We start from the raw sequence: 18,985 nt of genomic DNA, 5'->3' as shown, positions 1-18,985 counted from the left end.
TTAGTTCCATGTTTGAACTAAAAAAAGTTTATGTCTCTTTACTAATAGACAAGATAGTGTGAGCTAAAAAGTTGAAGAGAAAACGGTTATCATGTGTCAGGGATGGCAATTCGATTTGAAATTGTACAATTCTGCTGTAACCAAATCATATTTTTTTTCCAAATTGATAGCAATATGAAACGAATCCATAGCAAACCGATTTCAATTGTATATAAACCAGTCAATAGGCTAATCATTATTTAGAGTGTAGGCTAGATAATACACTTGACCATAAACTATATCATCGACTAGTCAATAGAATATTTTTGGCATTATTAATAGACTAGAACAAAGAATAGTCAATACATAGACTAGTCCATAGAATAGTCTATAAATTAGTCTATAGAATAGTCAATGGTTTAGTCCATAGAGTGGTCAATGGACTAGTCTATAGAATAGTCAATGGACTAGCCCATAGAATAGTCTAGATCATTGAGTGGTCCATAGACTAGACTATAGAATAGTCAATGGACTATTCCATAGAGTGGTCAATGGACTAGTCTGTAGAATGGACAATGGACTAGTCTATAGAATGGACTAGTTCATAAAATAGTCAATGGACTAGACCATAGAATAGACTAGACCAAAGAATAGTCTATACTTAGACCAGTCCATAGAATAGTCTATAAACTAGTCCATAGTCTATTCTATAGAATAGTCAGTGAACTAGTCTATAGAATAGCCAATGGACTAGTCTATGGAATGGACTAGGCCATAGAGTAGTCAATGGACTAGTCTATAGAATGGACTAGTCCATAAAATAGCCAATGGACTAGTCCATAGAATAGACAATGGACTAGTCCAAAGAGTAGTCAATGGACTAGTCCATAGAATAGTCAATGGACTAGTCGATAGAATAGTCAATGGACCAGTCCCTAGAATAGTCAATGAACCAGTCCATAGAATAGTCAATGGATTAGTCCATAGAATAGTCAATAAACCAGTCCATAGAATACTCAATGGACTAGTCTATAGAATAGTCAATGGACTAGTCTATAGAATAGTCTATAGACTAGTCTATGGACTAGTCAATGGAGTAGTCTATAGAATAGTCAATGGACTAGTCTATAGAATAGTCAATGGACTAGTCTATAGAATAGTCAATGGACTAGTTTATAGAATAGTCAATGGACTAGTCTGTAGAATAGTCAATGGACTAGTCTATAGAATAGTCAATAGACCAGTCCATAGAATACTCAATGGACTAGTCTATAGAATGATAAATGGAATAATCCATAGTATATTCTACAGACTAGTCTCACTTTGATGACTTGGATCATTTTCATTTGTTACTTTTTAAGAAAATAAATCATAAATATCGGTTGATGAAATAGGCAACAACAGAGGTCCAACAAAGAAAGTTTATCATGAATTCTTGATGAAATGGAAAACCAATCTGCACATACATATATGGGTGAGGCTGACAACAGTGTTGTCAATATACATTTGTAGCCCGCAAAAGAAAAACTTCCAAAGAATTTGTTATTATTTTAATAGAGGTTTTATATTTTTTCAATATCAACGCCTTCTTTTGCATTCTTATATCTTAGACCAGCAGATCAAAGGTAGCTTACATTCGTAATTAAGCTCTGGGTGGATAAAGACCTTCGCGCGTCATTACCATTATCGTTTAAGGGTAATCAGGTCGTCCTTCTATCGCTGCCTTTGAGAGTTTTGTGTTTCACTCTCACATTGGTTTCGTCCGTGGCGTCGCATAACTGTACCGTGTTAAGGTTCTTCGGTGGACATGCATTTTATTTGATAACCTAAAATTTTCTTTGATACATGGTGGAGTACCAAACAAAATTCATTTAAGATTTTGGTGGAGACCAATAAACTCAGGAGCGGAGTTCGGAAGTTCCAGCTTCCTATACGTAGGTATAGGTCGGATTGGCAGTTCTTGGACGAGGCTATTGTAGGCGAAAGCCGTAATTGGTGATGGCGTTATGAATATTTCGAGGCCAAATAATCCCTCCTTACTGGTATCATACTGTTAAGGGGGCAACTTAAAGTTAAAACAAACAGAAGGTAGCTTAAGTAATGAAGATATTCTTCTGTTAATGCTAAACTTCCTATAGCTATCTCTGTATTTCGGTTTGATCCTTTTCACTTCGTTATCTGTTAAAGAAGGTTCATTGCTTATATGGTTTGTATGACGTTGCAATTTCCAGCAATCCCTCCCACTTTTGCTTTAAAAGAGGATCTTTATGATGAAAAATCACAAGATCCTAACTCTTGACAATTTAATGAATATCATAATATTCTTATTTTAACTCTACATTTTTATTAATCAAAGATAAAGCAACTTTAATTAAATAACTTTAGCTATTTTTAGACTACCACCATAAACCGGTAGTAGTCTAATTTATATAATTATGTTGACTATACGCTAAAAATTAACAAAAAGAAGGAATGTGTTACAATAGCTAAATATAGACAAATTATATGCAACAATAACTGAGCTATACAAATAACACCGCTATTATTCGGATCCAGATTAAATAAATACAAATAACAATATCAAAGCAACTACCGCCAAGTTTAAGGAAAAATTATCAGTAAAGATTTGCGTACTTTTTAAGAAGTCTAAATAAATATATGTATGTTTGTATGTATGTAGTCTTAAATAAATAGTAGACCAAATATTAACAAAAAAAATACCAGAGATAAATGTTTAACGTCATTAAACGTAAATAAATAGAACGAGAAAAAAAAACATCCAGATATTTTAAACACACGAACATTTTTACAATATTTATACTTTGTTTAATTAAGAAAAAATATTTTTATTATAAAATTATAATTAAAAAAAACACACAAGGTAAGTATACATATAATATAAATTATTAAACATTATACAGGAATAAAAAAACTATGTTTATAAACAATAGGCTTACAATTGAAAACAATTTCAAAAATTGGAGTTTTTAAAATGTTTTAGCTAAACTTAAACAACAAATACTTAAACATGTTAATGTTAGTCTGGCAGCAACATTCCCTCTCCATCTTTAGTATATGCACTCACTCATGAATGAATTCAATGTTGCGCTAGATTTGGGCTATTTGAAGGGCAGTTTCCTTTCAGTTCACTAACCCACAAAACGCCACACTCGTGCTTTATAAAAAAAAAAAACATACAAAACAATATCGCATCGCATAACAAAAGTAATGGGTTAATAAACTGTATTGTCAATTTAGGTATTTCTTCTTCTTTTCAATCACATTAACACAACGAATTAAACAAACAAATAATAAACAACAAAAAAAAAAATCAAACAAATCAGCAACAACAACGAAAAGTCACACACAAATACCAATAGTGTATCAATAGCAATTATAAATAGTTACCTGTATGGATAAATGAATTATTACGTGACAATAAAAATAATTTAAAAGGTGTTTCAATTAATTTATACAAATTATTCGTACGCATACAAGTGACTGAGTGAGTGAGTGGCTTTTTAAATACAAAATTTGTATACATAGAGTAAATGAAAGTTATATCTGCACATGTTTACATCTTTGGTTAATGGATATCGCTGTGATTTCAATAACAAGATCACTCAAAGATGCAAAGTTGATGAAGATTATGGGGTACGGAGCATGCATTACAAATTAACTAAAAATGCTCTTTAGGCCCGATTTTATCTCAATAGTAGGGACATTTTTAAACATTATTATAGTAAATTTCATGGGCATTAAATTTTTACTTTTGACATTTGGTCAACTTAGATCAATCATCATCATCTTGGAGCAATCGTTGTACCAGGACACAAACATTAATCGGTTATTTAATGTTTAATATTTACACAAACACAACACGACCTTATAAAAATAGACACTAACCTCCGTCGTTAAATGTCCAGCAGTTCGACAAAGAGTCAATGCATCCGCAAATGACACGCTATTCAACCACCTGGTAATTACGAATTTATTATTTGTAAACGCCGTTCACTAACGAGAGTGAAGACAGTCGTCCCTTTAGTGTCTCTCTTTTATAAGCGAGAGTGGAAACTGTCGACACTTTTCTGCCCTCTAGTAATCTATAGAGTAAACGGTTAAAAAGAAAACTAAACAGATAATGTATTGACTGCTTTGGACCCACCGGGCCTTGTTTGCTTGATGAAAAACTCCATCTTGATGTATTGCAATCCCGGGGTATAGAGGTGCTACCAATACCTGTAGTCTGCCGGGACTATAAACTGGTGATGATCAAATATATTGTCAACATTTCCTTGTTATGATTTGACATAGGGTCTAACCAGAGTACCATATAATCTGGCACTACGGGTGGCCGGTTGCCCACAGGACCTAGTCCTGACCGTTCAATTGGTTGAGTTTCTTTCGAGATCCACGTAGTGGCTGTGGCTTATATCCAAATTCGCGGTGAGAGAATGTTGCTTTAAGGACTGATATATCCAAATGTCAATTATGTCTGGATTCTCTCTCCGGTGCTGTTGCCATCTCAACAGATGTCACTGGGTGATGTGACAGAGCAACTTATGATGGATTCCTGAACCCATTGAGTATCTCTTACTCTTCGCGTAGTAGGGCGCCAGTATATGTTGGGGAATTTTCAGGTTGACACTTGGTAGTTGCCTGTCATTCCGTATATCGTTCTTTATGGCCTGAGAATGGAACTGATGTAATTGGTGAACGATTGGGAAAGACTCCTCTGCCCGACAGGAGACTAGTACTGATTTAGTAGACCTTTTACTTCAGGGAAGTTCTCGGTGCACTGGGATTGATTCCATGCTGCCTGTCATTCCGCAACGGGGCTACAAATGGCATGAGATTAGATAGCTCGAGTTCTTCAGCAAAGTGCTTGTACATGGACCGGCTCAGTCATGTACAAAAATTGCCACCTGAGTTCTTCATAGGAGGATTCAGGGTCGCGTGTTAGACCGTCTCTAGTCTACCTAGTGAATGAAAAAGGTGCATCATTGCACCTTAGAGAGTGCGTAGGGCTGATACCGTTAATTCTATTTGTGAGCAGCAAAATATCAATGTTATGGAAGTAGTGCTCCCAATTTCTTTCAGTGGAGTCACAAGTCCTTGTAAACAAATCTTAGACTCTGGAACGATCAGATAAAACTTAATGTAGCATAAATTCTCCCTAGAACATCTGAAAATTATCATAAAAGGACCCAGGAACCTGACGTTTTTTCGATAAATACATACTAGTGGTAATAGACTTTAAGAATTAATCGTTTCTGAGAAGCATATGGCTTCGTTTTGACGATCAAGGTTCGTATTACCTAATGATTTAAACGATCCAACTTTTTCGGCACTATTTTCTGCCAAAGGACTTTTAATTTGCTTATAGAAATGTTAAAATTGTGTTAACAAAAATCTCAAATAATTTCTCAGAATCGGCATTAGGAGACGGGATTTAAAGTATTCATACTCCATTATTCAATATTCCGTATAATCGAAACAAATTGACTAATGCATTGAAGATCAGTTATTTGATTAACTGTTCAAAATTATGAACCATTTTGATAAAACAAAAGTTTGTCCAGAGCTCAATATATAATTCCGAAATAAGTCGCACACATTCGTTTAGAACTAATATATTTTCGTCGGTATATCGAGAACGTGAGACATGTCACATAGCACTCATAGTTGTAGTCAAAATACCGACAGAAACTTGTTTTAAATATTAGCACAGTTCAGGAAACACAGCTCACACTTTCCACATAAATTTGCAATAATTATATCAAGCCTATATTCAACACCATTCTGAATAGGTATGACCTCGACTAGCAGTCGAAATTTTAAGTATTAAACATACGTCGGTTTTTGAAATAATATATCTCTTAAAGCTTTTTAGTATAACCATAAAAATTTTATTATTTTTTAGTATTTGTAAACAATCTTCTGACTAAATTCCTGTTTCATAATAAATTTTCTAAAATTCTTTTTTATTTATTTTGCAATTTAGATAAAAGTTATTTTTAAAAAGAATGGACTATGTTCTAACATCCCTGTGGGAAATTTGTGACAATTGATTCACGTGACTTTTACAAAAGAGGAGAGTATCATCTGAGAACCAGTAATGGGGCTAGTTCTGTGTCAGTCAGGTCTCTAATCTCTAAAGATAAAATAAAATGGCTAATGTTAACTATTTGGAAGCTGTAGATTGACGTAAATTGTCCTCTAGATGAAGGTTATTGAGAAATCGGTTTACAAGCATAATAATACGCAGGATCATATTCAGATTATGAGGAATTAAGAATCTTTTTTTGAAAAATAACTTCAAACGGAACTGCATCATGCAAATAAACAAGTCATTTTAGTCACAACAGTCGCACTCTATTTAAAGATCTTATTTGTTCCTTATTTATCACACCAACACGTGCATAAACTTATATTAAGATGATGATTGTCTATGGGATCTGTATCATTTAATTATGCTTTTAATTAGCCAATATTTTCTTACTGCCAATTCAATTAAATATTTGTTCAACACATACACTGTCGTACGTAAAAGTACCAAATACACAGAAGTTAATACAAATACTCACTGAGAATACATGATCGTTAACGTAAGTACTATTTTTCAAAGGTTCGTACTAAACGAAGAAGAAATTTCTACTTTAGGCCCATATTCATGGGGTTTTTGGATGGGGGTTGTGTGTATCACGATCATTACTGTGACAATCGGTGACAATAATAAAGTAGAGAAAATAAACAATAAAAACAAAAACGAATAAGAGCAACAGCTCCTCCACCACCACATCGAACCAATATGTATACGAAAAAATAAATACTTTAACAAACAGCTAGAGTATTGTTTTAGTTACTTTTTTTAAAAAAATGAAATCGTTTGCACGTTATCAGTATCTTAAAACAATAAAAATGATATAATACGCCAAAAGAACTTTTAGTTTTAAAAAAGTATTGCTGTGGCCAACAATTAACGCGAACAATCTTTAAAATACATTAAGAATAGAATTTAAAAAAAATAATAATAAAATAACAACGACATCAAAAATTATTAATTTAAGATAACTCGGTGGTTCTCGTGTTCACAGATATTACTGAAAACTAAATTTGAAAAAAAAAAAGTTTAAAATAAAACAAAGAAAAACCTTTAAGTTTGAAAATTAGTTAAATTTAAGGGGAAGTTTTAAAAAAAATATATAATTTAATGTGGTATTCAAATTAAACTATTACCCCCTTTTAATCAATAGCAAAAAATAATTAATTAATTAAATAATTTATATTACAATAAATTCTAAAAAATCTCAATAACACTATGACAAATATATATTTTCAAATCTTTACAAAAGTACTATTAATAACCTTGGTACTAATTGTCACACAAATTAATACAACGTAAGTAATAATGATGTTAACTGATATAAAAGTAACTCTAATAATAGATATAAATATGTAATATATTTATTTACTTCTAGAGATACATATAAATATGTATTCTAGTGTATATATGTATTTAATACCTATATTTACCTACAAACTCCCAAAACTTGTATGACTAACAAAGAAAAAAGTTTTCTCCGAATACAACACATAACAAAATAAAATACTTTTTTTTCTTATCATAAATATTGTTTTTTAATAAATTTTAAAGAAAAACAAACCATTTGCAAGATGTTGGTTAAATATGTTTCCAATTGATGTCTATAACCCTGCCCAGTTTCTATTATATACTAATAGGTTGCTTCTAAATTGTATGTGTAAAAAAAATTACAAGTTCATTGCTGGTAGTAAATAAACTGAAACCGATCGAGCGGTGAAACCTAAACCAGAGAGATGATTATCACAGTTTAAATCGTCGAATTTACTTTTCTATGTATTTATTAATTCCAAAATTGTAAGGATTTAAGTTACAATCTGGAATCCCTGTGAATTTTCTTATTACGACTAGGAGACTTAAATGGAAATGTTTGCGACATCAACAGAAACGAAGTAAATCGTGGAATTACTTCATAAAATTTGATAAGTCATACAAGAATAACCCATCTATCTATCTATTCTATCTATCTATCTATCTATCTATCTATCTATCTATCTATCTATCTATCTATCTATCTATCTAATCTATCTATCTATCTATCTATCTATCTATCTATCTATCTATCTATCTATCTATCTATCTATCTATCTATCTATCTATCTATCTATCTATCTATCTATCTATCTATCTATCTATCTATCTATCTATCTATCTATCTATCTATCTATCTATCTATCTATCTATCTATCTATCTATCTATCTATCTATCTATCTATCTATCTATCTATCTATCTATCTATCTATCTATCTATCTATCTATCTATCTATCTATCTATCTATCTATCTATCTATCTATCTATCTATCTATCTATCTATCTATCTATCTATCTATCTATCTATCTATCTATCTATCTATCTATCTATCTATCTATCTATCTATCTATCTATCTATCTATCTATCTATCTATCTATCTATCTATCTATCTATCTATCTATCTATCTATCTATCTATCTATCTATCTATCTATCTATATACCTACCTTCCCCTTACAAATGTGTCTAAAAAGTGTTCTGGGTTGAATAGTTCAGAAAATACTCTTAATTCGCCGGATATGTTCAGGGTTGGCTCTGTTGACGATCAGATCAGAGGCCATAGCTTCGTAGCCTGAGCCAAGTGCCTGATTCGACAAAGCGTTAGGCAGGTGTTCATATAAAGCTCCCGACTTCTGACATCTATCAAGCAATGATCAATCAATCAAAACAATGAAGATCATATGTTTTCCAATCAATATTTTAATTGATTGTCTTTAAACTCTCCATTGAGGGCAAAACAAACAACTAAAGATCATTCCTTAACAGTCGTTTCTTATTGGGTGTATAACTTTTTAATAGAGATTTTAAAAGATTTTTAAATTTATTCAAAGTGAGGTCATTGTTAGATAGATATGATATTTTTGCTATCGTTCTGACAACATAAGGATTCCCCGCCAAAATAACTGCTCAACTTTTGAGGCCATGAATGAATCAAACTAATTACATGCGATCGAGATAAATGTGTCAAAATCACTACTTCCGAAAAGCACAAACTACTAACTCTTGCTCTTTGCAACAGAACGCCATAAACTTCTGTGAGTAATCGGTATGCTTTACCGGCTTTGCCTCCAGAGAAGTCCATAACTCCTTTTAGAAGTATTCAATTTATATTTACAGATACGAATAATAATGATTTTGCAAAGACAGTAAATTTTTCCATGTTCAAAGATTTCTCTTTTTACCTCTCCCTCTCTCTTTATGTGATATATTTTGAACCAGTCATGGAGTCAACTTTTGGCTAGTATAGTATGTATACATGTCTATAGACTAGACTATTTATAGGTCTATTTACTAGTTCGTGGACAAGTATATTGACTAGTTTCATTACTTGTCTGTGGACTAATTTGTCTAGTCTATGAATCAGTCTATTGACTTGTTTATGGACTAGTCTTTTGACTTGTATGTGGACTAGTCTGTTGAAGAGTCTATGAATTAATATGTTAAGTATTAACTGGCCTAGAGACTAGTCTGTGGACTAGTATATTGACTAGCCTGTTGATAAATCTATTAACTAGCCATTTGACTATTCTATTATATGTTTACATACTAAAATTATTAAACAATAACCGGATACTGAGATAACGGGCCTATGATATTCTTCCATTAAAACAATTAAATGATATTTAATGAAACAAACGAATCATTACGTTATACAAACGACAAAATATTGATATGATTTCGAAAAATGTAACGATTGCTTTATCATAATAATTGGACAAAAATCAGCAGTTTCGACATTTTTGGGGATTTTTTTTAGTCTAGTTAAATTTATTGTTTAAAAAAAATAAAGTTACATAATTTTTCTTTTTTTTTTTTTTGCATAAAGTAAATATTTTACAGAAAGTTTTCTTTTTAATTAAATTTGTATTTTTAATTAGAAAATTCTATTACGTTGATATGCATTACTTAAGAAAATAAATAGTAATAATAAGTACAAAAAAATTAATTAAAATAATAATAATAAAAAAGAAAGGAAACATTCATTATAGTCGCACATATACATTTATAACAATTTTATAACAAATATTTATTTTATATTTAAATAAAGTTCAATAGAGTTGTGTGTGTGTGTTTTTGAAAATTGAAACAGTTGTTTAGCCGTTTTAAAAAAATTAAACAGCAGTGGGAGCTAAAAGTAAGTGAACTCGATGACGATCACGAATTAGCATCGTGTAAGTCACGTTTTATTTTAAGGACTCAAAGTAGTGAAATCAATTATTATAACGATATGGAAGTTTTGTAATAAATATAAATATTTTAGCTGCTATCGTCCATAAAATAGGAGCCAACCTATTTTACTGTTATAAAAACATATTTTTAATAAATATAACGCTATTAATTAAATGATCGTCACAATTTTATTTACAAAGACAAACAAATACGAATATGTAATATTTACAAATAATTAACTAACATTATTTATGGAAATTCAATTTTACAAAACGTCTCAGACAAGTATGATGACGATCTCTAGAATGCACAAGATCACCGTAACAAAATTTTCTACGATTAATATATAAATTGCTATTTTTTTAATTAAAAATACAAAGTATTTGTTTATTGTTATACAAAGAAAAGAAATTTTGTTTTCAATAATATATTAGGGTATATAACAGTCGTCTTAAATAGCTCGGTTTCCCAATTGTTGATATTTTCAAGCTTTGACAAAAAAACTTATTAAAAAAGAAACAGACGTTATTTTGTTTTATTTGTGCTTGTTGGAAGTAGTCAGTCACCAGTAATCATTGTGTATTTCAGTTTTATTTGTTTTTTTTTAAATAATATTTAAAATAAATACAAATTGTTTTTGTTCGCATCTGCAGTCAGAAAAGAACAAGTGTAAAAAATACGTGTGATTATTTGAATTTCGAAAAAAATTTGCCGCTAAATGAGTAATTTTAAAAAATTTAAGAAAAATATTATTCTCAGAAATCTGTAAATTTTAAATTTTAAATTTAAGTGTTTAATATACTGTGGGCGTCAAAAGAAAGTGAACAGCACTAAAACAGAATCTGAAATAATTTATTTTTTTCAAAATTTAAACTGATATTTTGATCACTGATGAAAAATTTTTATCACAAATCGTTCACTTGATTAAAATAATGATTAATGATTTTTAACCTGATAACAATTGTTTAGAAAAATTTTGATAATGATCTCTCGAATTATGAAATTTATACTTTGATCAATGATCTTTCATTTGATAAAAATTTCTATTGAAAATTTAGTATAAACGTTTGCTCTGTGATAATTTGCTTAAGGGCCCTTCAAACGATCACACTTTACGTACGACAAGTCTAATGAAAAAGTAAAATGAAATTCCATCCGTATGACAAAAAAGAGAATAAAAGTCGTATGATTTATATTTTCTGTGTTTACTAGGGTGATCGATTATTCGACATTTTCCAAAAACCGGTTTTCGAATAGTTCGAATAGTTAACATTTAAAAAAAACCGGTTGATATTTTTCAAATTCAGAAAAAACCGGTTAACCGGTTTTTCATTATATATAAAAAAATATATTTTAATTTGAAAAAAATAATGTTTATGTTTAAATTTGATTAATAAAACATGGCCCGAACAGTTTAAAAGATTAGAACTTTAGATCTAGTCGTCTGATTTACATTATTTCTTTCAAATAAACAAGTAAGAAAGCATAGTCGGGCGTGGCCGACCATATGATACCCTACACCAGTTATGAATATTAAATGTGATTTATTTTTCATAATAAAGCATTTATCTTCAATATTCCCTTGTTCCGATACATTTAAGCAATTTATGGATGAAAAACTAATATTCTGAAAGAGGCTTTATATGGGGACTAGGAGCAAATATGGACCAAGCTCGATAAAATTTTGTGAATATATTTATATAATATTTTATTGTGCTGAATTTCATCGCGATATTTGTGTTTATAAGTTAATTTTGGACATTCAAGTAATTTTCTGAAGGGGACTTTGTATGGGAGCTAGGGTCAAATGGGGCCCGATCTTTATGAAATTTGGCAGGGTCATCAAGACTTCTATAAAACTTAGTTGTGCCATATTTTATAGATATATCTGTATATTTAACATAATTATGAGCTCAGAAGCCCTTTTCGGGGGGTTCTGTTTTATGGGGGCTAGGTGAAATAATGGACCGATTTTGACCATTTTCAATAGGCTTCCTTGGGTCAAATAAAACGTGCGTGCCAAATTTCATCCACTTATCGTGAAAATTGCGACCTGTACCTTGCGCACAAGGTTTACATGGACAGCCAGCCAGCCAGCCAGACGGACGGACATAGCTTAATCGACTCTAAGCCGATTGGTATACTTTAAGGTGGGTCTAGGACGAATATTTTTGTATGTTACAAACATCAGCACAAATCCAATATACCCTCCCCACTAAAGTGGTGTAGGTTATAAAAAAAATTAGGAAAAAAGTGGGACACTTCTGTTAAACATAAAGTACTATGTAATCCTAGCTTATTCTAAAAGGCCTGTTTAGAAAATTTGCATAGGCATTCCAACACTTCCATAAAATTTCAGCCGTAAATTAATTATTATAATTGGAATATAATCTTAAGATTGATAAAATTTTATCAAATAGTTATCAATTTTACAAATAATTTTTTTTAATTAATTAGGAAAATCAAAAATGTTTAACCAAAGGAGCTTTAGAAAAATATACGCTATTTCCTCGACTCGAATATTTTTAAAATTTAGACGGGCTGTATTATGATTTACTTAAAAATTTCATTTAAATAATGTTTGAATACAAAGCAAATAAAAGTATTCGAAACCGGTTTTTAAAAAGTGAAAAAACCGGATTATTCGATATTCGAAAAATCAGCATTAAGAAAAAACCGACACTGGTAATGCAGAAAAAACCGGTTTTAAAACCGGTTGAAAAATCGACTCGATCACCCTAGTGTTTACACGATTGGTATAAAACAATAACAAAGTAAGATGGAAACAGTTGTTTCACTTTTTTTCTATGTGTTTGCATAAAAATACATCCCTGATCTAATGCGACTTGCTTGTTTTTTGAATCATTTCAAAAAATGAAGAGAGCCATACGAATGTCAAATTTTCCATCCGTATTTTCTCTCAATGTTTGATGGTTTCATTACATATTGCGTTTAGACGGTCCCATCCGATCTCTTCTACACAAAATTTTGACAGATCATATTACTTGTGTGCTCGTGTGAAGGGGGCTTTAATAAAATTTAATATTTTCATCAGTGATCTCTCACTTATATCAGTGGTTTTTCATTCTAAAATATATTCTATTTAAAATATTGATCAGTTCTCTTTGATTTCACAAAATTTTCTATGTTTTCTATTGAAAATTTCGATCACTAATTTTTCTCTTGATAAAATTTTATCTGTGATCGTTTACTTTACTAAAATTATGATTAATGATAATGATCTCTCGCATTATGAAATATATATTTTGATCAATGATCTTTTATTTGATAAAAATTTCTATTGAAAATTTAGTATAAACTAGAGCCCTGCATGAGTGACTTAAATAATAAATTAAAACATTTGATTTTTTTCAAACACTGTGTTTGACTCACTCATTGTTTTATGAATGAAATGAATAGTATATTTGAAAATAAGGAATGTTAGTCAATACTCAATTCAAACGAAACAAGTAATGAGAGTGTTTGTGTGATTCAATTCAAGTAGTATACAGTGAGTGAATCGAGTGAAAGCAAAACAATTTTTAAGTTCGACAAATTAACAGATTTTTTGAATATTACTTCGAATTTTCGAACTTAATTTCGAATAGTCGAAGATAATATAGTAGCGTCATCAACTGTACTTAACACTGCCAAATTTCAGCCAATTTGGTCCACGGAAACTGGTTTTATCAGCTTTAAATTTTTTTCGAACATGAGTTCGAATTTTCGAAAATTTTTTTTTTAGTTTTTTGGACTCAAAGAATAATTTAAAAGCATAAAAAATTTTTCGAACATAACTTCGAATTTTCGAACTTAATTTCGAATATTCGAACATAATATTATCTTGTCATCAATTGTACTCAAGACTACCAAATTTCAGCGAATTCGGGCCACAGGAACTAGTTTTAACAGCATTCAAAATTTTCACCATTTATTCAAGAAAAAGTTTGAATCGATTCATTCGATTCAAACAATCTATTTTGTATTGTTTTAACATAAACAAATTGTTTACTCGCTCGATTTGAATGTAGTTGCACATTCACTTGATAGTACTCACAACGTTTGAGTATAACAAAACTTTGTAAATACTATTCTAAACAAACAATGAGTTGAGTGCAATGCAATGAGTCACTCATTGTGTGTAGCAAATAGAGTTACTCATGCAGGGCTCTAGTATAAACGTTTGTTCTGTGATATTTTTATTAATAAAATTTTATATTTCAATCAGTGATCTTCCACTTGTATGAGTGATTTTTCATTCTATAATAAGGTCTATTGAAAATTTTGATCTGTTCTCTTTGATTTGACAAAAATGTTTCTATTTTGATCTGTCATCTATCTATCACTTGATAATATGTTCCATTGAAAATTTCGATCACTAATCTTTTTTCTAATAAAATTTTATATAAAAATTTTGATCAGTGATCTCTCATCTGGGAAAAGTTTAAATTTTGATCTGAGATCTTTGCCATGATTCATTTTCTATAGAACAATATGATCATCAGTCTTTTATTTGATGAAATTTTTTATTGAAAATTTTTAATTTTAACATTTGATTTTTGCTTCAAAAAATGTCTATAGAAAATGTTGATCTTTTGCTCATTAGTGATCAATTACATTACATTTTCTATAGCAACTTATGATCAGTGATCCTTTTCTTGATTAAATTTTATATTGAATATGTTGATCTATAAAAAACTGTTGATCTTTTCACTTAAAAACTTTCACTTGATCACTAACGGTCTTTTGCTCATTAGTGATCACTTACATTATATTTTCTATAGCAACTTATGATCCGTGATCCTTTTCTTGATTATATTTTCTATTGAATATTTTGATCATTGATATTTTACTTGAAAAAAAATCTATAGAAAATGTTGATCTTTTGTTCATTAGTGATCATTCACTTACATTACATTTTCTATATCTCTTGCAAGTGATCGTAGACACAAAAATTTCCTATAGAAAATATTGATCAGCGATCTTTCACTTATAGCATTTTCTATAGATTGACTTTCCATAGAAAATGCAGAACAGTGATCTTTCACTTGGTAAAACTTTTTATCAAAAATGTAGATCAGTTCTCTTTTAATTGAAAAAATTGTCTATGGAATTTTATTTGTTAAATTTTTCTATAGAAAATTGTTTGTAGTGATCGTCTCACCCCATAAAATATTTTATTTTGATCAGTGATCTTTAACTTTATAAACTTTGCTGTAGAAAACATTGATCACATTTCTGTAGGAAATTTTAATAGTGAACATTCAAAATGTTTAGCAAGTGAATAAATTTTGTATCTTTTACTGGATACAATTTACTCTAGAAGAATTTAGCTTGATTAAGTATCGCAATATTCTGAATTATAATTTTTTTAATAAAATAAATTTTCCTTATCTCTTTTCAGAGCGTTAGCCAGCACAGACGATGAAGAGTGTCCGTCACTCGAAAATGCCAATACATTGCAGCAATCTCAATTAATACAAAGACTAACGCATGTCTGCAGATATGATCGTCTAGAAAGACCCATACGTAAGTTATTAACAATAAATTAAATAATTCATTATTACAATATTACGTTTTTCTACTTGTTTTCGAATCTTTTAGAATATAGTACAGGTAACGGAGAACGTCTACCGATAACGGTTAAGGCTCGAATTTATATCTACTACATGCAGAATCTTAATTCCGATTTGTTGCAATTTAAAATGCATGCTCTACTACAGTTACGTTTTATTGATAAACGTTTGGCCTACACGAATTATGCACCCAATCGTAAGGAAAATATATTGGGACAAAAACATTTAAGTGAACGTCTTTGGTTGCCGCATATATTCTTTGCCAACGAACGTGAATCTAGTATATTGGGTACAGATGAAAAAGATGTTCTAACCTCGATATCACCCGAAGGCCAAGTAATTATTTCGACACGTTTGCAGGCGACTCTATATTGTTGGATGAACTTTAAAAAGTTTCCATTCGATGAACAGTATTGTTCAACGGTGCTCGAAAGTTGTAAGTAGTTTAGGAACGATGTCCATTAAAGATATTTTGTTATAAGTAGAATAATGTGTTGTTTTAGGGATGTATAATACCACAGAATTGGTATTAGAGTGGGAGGAAAAGACACCCATATCTTTTGATCCGGATATGCGTTTAACGGAATATAACATGCAACACTATTGGTTCAATGAAACGGTGGTTAACTCAAATGAGGTGCATTTTAGACATGGTGCTTTCAGTAAGTATTTCTGGGAAGTTATTTTTATTATTTACAACAAACTAATTAATCGTTTGTTATATAGTTGGCAATTACAGTTCGTTAAGTTTTACGGTTAACCTTAATCGTGAAATAGGCTTTTATCTTATGGACTATTTCTTGCCCTCCATGATGATTGTAGCCATTTCCTGGGTATCATTTTGGTTACAAGCTGATGCCTCGCCCCCACGTATTATGTTGGGTAAGTACTTGAGGTATTATACCATTTGTTAAGATCTTAATATTTGTTTGATTTTATTACAGGCACCAGTACTATGTTGTCGTTTATAACCTTATCTTCGTCTCAAAGTAAAACTTTACCCAAGGTTAGCTATATTAAGGTATCGGAAGTTTGGTTTCTGGGCTGTACTTTCTTCATTTTCGGCAGCTTGGTGGAATTTGCCTTTGTGAATACCATTTGGAGACGTAAAGAAAATATTGAACTTAAAAAGGTCAATAGTAAATATATTTTAAAATCTACTTTAACACCACGCCCTGCTCGTCGTGAATTGGGCCTTAATAATCAATCGCGAACCAGATCTTGCTCGAGTTTAGATAATATAGTCTCCAGTACGGAGAGTGTAATGAATGGCAATGTTAATCCAGGTTTCAATAATTACTTAACGGTGCATGTAAGTATATTTAATTGACGGGACCAAGGTCTAGACTATATATAACCGATAAATAAAACATTTAAATTTATATATTAATGAAAAGCTGAACCTATTATTCATTTTTTTCCTTCTTACAGAATCTACCAATAATTACCACACAATGTGTCGATAACGTATCAATATCGAGTAATCAAAATAGTGCCGATCATGTTATAAACATGGATAATAAAGATGCTAATAATAAAAATGGCGAAAATACAACATTCACCTCCATGACACCACAGGAAATTGCCATGTGGATTGATAGACGATCACGATTTCTATTCCCTATCATGTTTCTTGCCTTCAATGCTTTATATTGGACATTTGTATATTGTTTTTAAAAAATTATATATCAATACGTACACACGTTATTTGGTATTTTGTTTTTTTCTTATATTAAGTACTTATAATAATTTACCTGGTATTCCTTTGAATTTGGTAAACTATTCCTGTAAAGATAATAAACCAAAAAAAATTAGAGGATTAAGAAAATTATTACAATTTTAGTATTTAAGACATTTCTAGCTATTTCTAACAGTTAATTGGAATACTAGGTACTTAAGGATATACATTTTGTTTATAACAACATTATGTATTTAACTGTAAAAAGTGCTATCTCATGATTTTAAGATATGTTATTAATTAATTATGTTAAAAAAAAATTAAATTTCATTGAAAATTTTATAGCGTAAATATGAGGTATTCCATCATATATTTATATCATCTCTTTTACAAATAATTCTTAATTCATTAGTTTAAATTTTCACTTAAAAACTTTCATTTTTAATTAAAAACATATTTTAAATAAATAAATTTTAACACATATTTCAATTATAATAAAAAATAAATTGTTTTTTTAGTGAATTTAATGGTATTTTAAATGAAAATTTGTTATTTTTGTGAAAAATCGGAACATAAACTATTTGCCCATTATAAAACTTTGTCATGATGAAATCAAGCCAGATTATATAGTGATGAAACCAAGCCTTCCGTCCAAACATAAACAAAGACGATCAAATTGACAAGCAGAAGTCGAAGTACTTTACGTGAATACCTAGCGGTTTTACTTTTACAACCAGTGTGTGGTGGCCCTTTGTGCTTCTTACAGGCAGGTACATGGTTCTGCCAGTCCATGAACAAACAACTTGCTGAGTGCACGAGCTATCTAATCTCTGACCATTGCTGCCCTTTGGGTTCCCGTGGTCCCAGATTATTTATTTATTTATTTATTTATTTACATCAATACATAGAAAGCCTTCTTGGCCAATAATACATGTATCGTTAGATCTATATTCATGTCATTAACTGTATAATTATATATAATAAATGTAATTACAAATTAAAAAAAAAATAAAATAAATTCTATTTACATATGCATACATAAGTGGCCCCCCAGCCGAATAAATTATTACCAAATATAATTTAAAAAGAAAAAAAAATATTCTTAACACTACTCAAACCCATCAAAAACCGGAAATATAATATAACACATAATTTTGAGTATAACTTTGTTATTAATTGTAATAAGTAGAGCGAAAAAATTCTAAAATTTTTTTCTTATAAGTATAATTTGAATATGAAAACAGTCTTAGTGCATTGGGTAAATTATTCCAAATTCGACTTATTCTTATAATGAAGGAACGTTCAAATATTGACATATGTATACGATGTATATCAATTTGGCTATTACGAGTTGAATTAAGAAATGAAAAACTATTAACAAGAGAAGGAGGTTGTCCATTTTTCATGACTTTGTAAAATTGAAGCAAAAGCCTTAATTTTACATAA

General features: G+C 30.2%; 1 protein-coding gene across 1 annotated transcript; it reads left to right on the top strand.

Annotated features, from left to right (window-relative positions):
• Positions 1-6,925: 6,925 nt before the first annotated feature.
• LOC119607275 (pH-sensitive chloride channel 2) lies at positions 6,926-18,029 on the top strand. Its single transcript, XM_037961136.1, has 7 exons — positions 6,926-7,380; positions 15,690-15,814; positions 15,890-16,297; positions 16,365-16,523; positions 16,588-16,743; positions 16,806-17,173; positions 17,293-18,029. Exons 1-7 carry the CDS (start codon positions 7,301-7,303, stop codon positions 17,536-17,538), a joined length of 1,542 nt encoding a protein of 513 aa, XP_037817064.1. The 5' UTR covers positions 6,926-7,300; the 3' UTR covers positions 17,539-18,029.
• The last annotated feature ends 956 nt before the right edge of the window (positions 18,030-18,985 follow it).

The sequence above is a fragment of the Lucilia sericata genome, unplaced genomic scaffold (genome assembly GCF_015586225.1).
Source record: "Lucilia sericata isolate MDLA Ls3-8-SP2 unplaced genomic scaffold, ASM1558622v1 Contig000682F_arrow, whole genome shotgun sequence".
Taxonomy (NCBI): Eukaryota; Metazoa; Arthropoda; class Insecta; order Diptera; family Calliphoridae; genus Lucilia; species Lucilia sericata.
The sequence above is the reverse complement of the archived record's forward strand: the minus strand, read 5'-3'. Positions and strand labels throughout refer to the sequence as shown.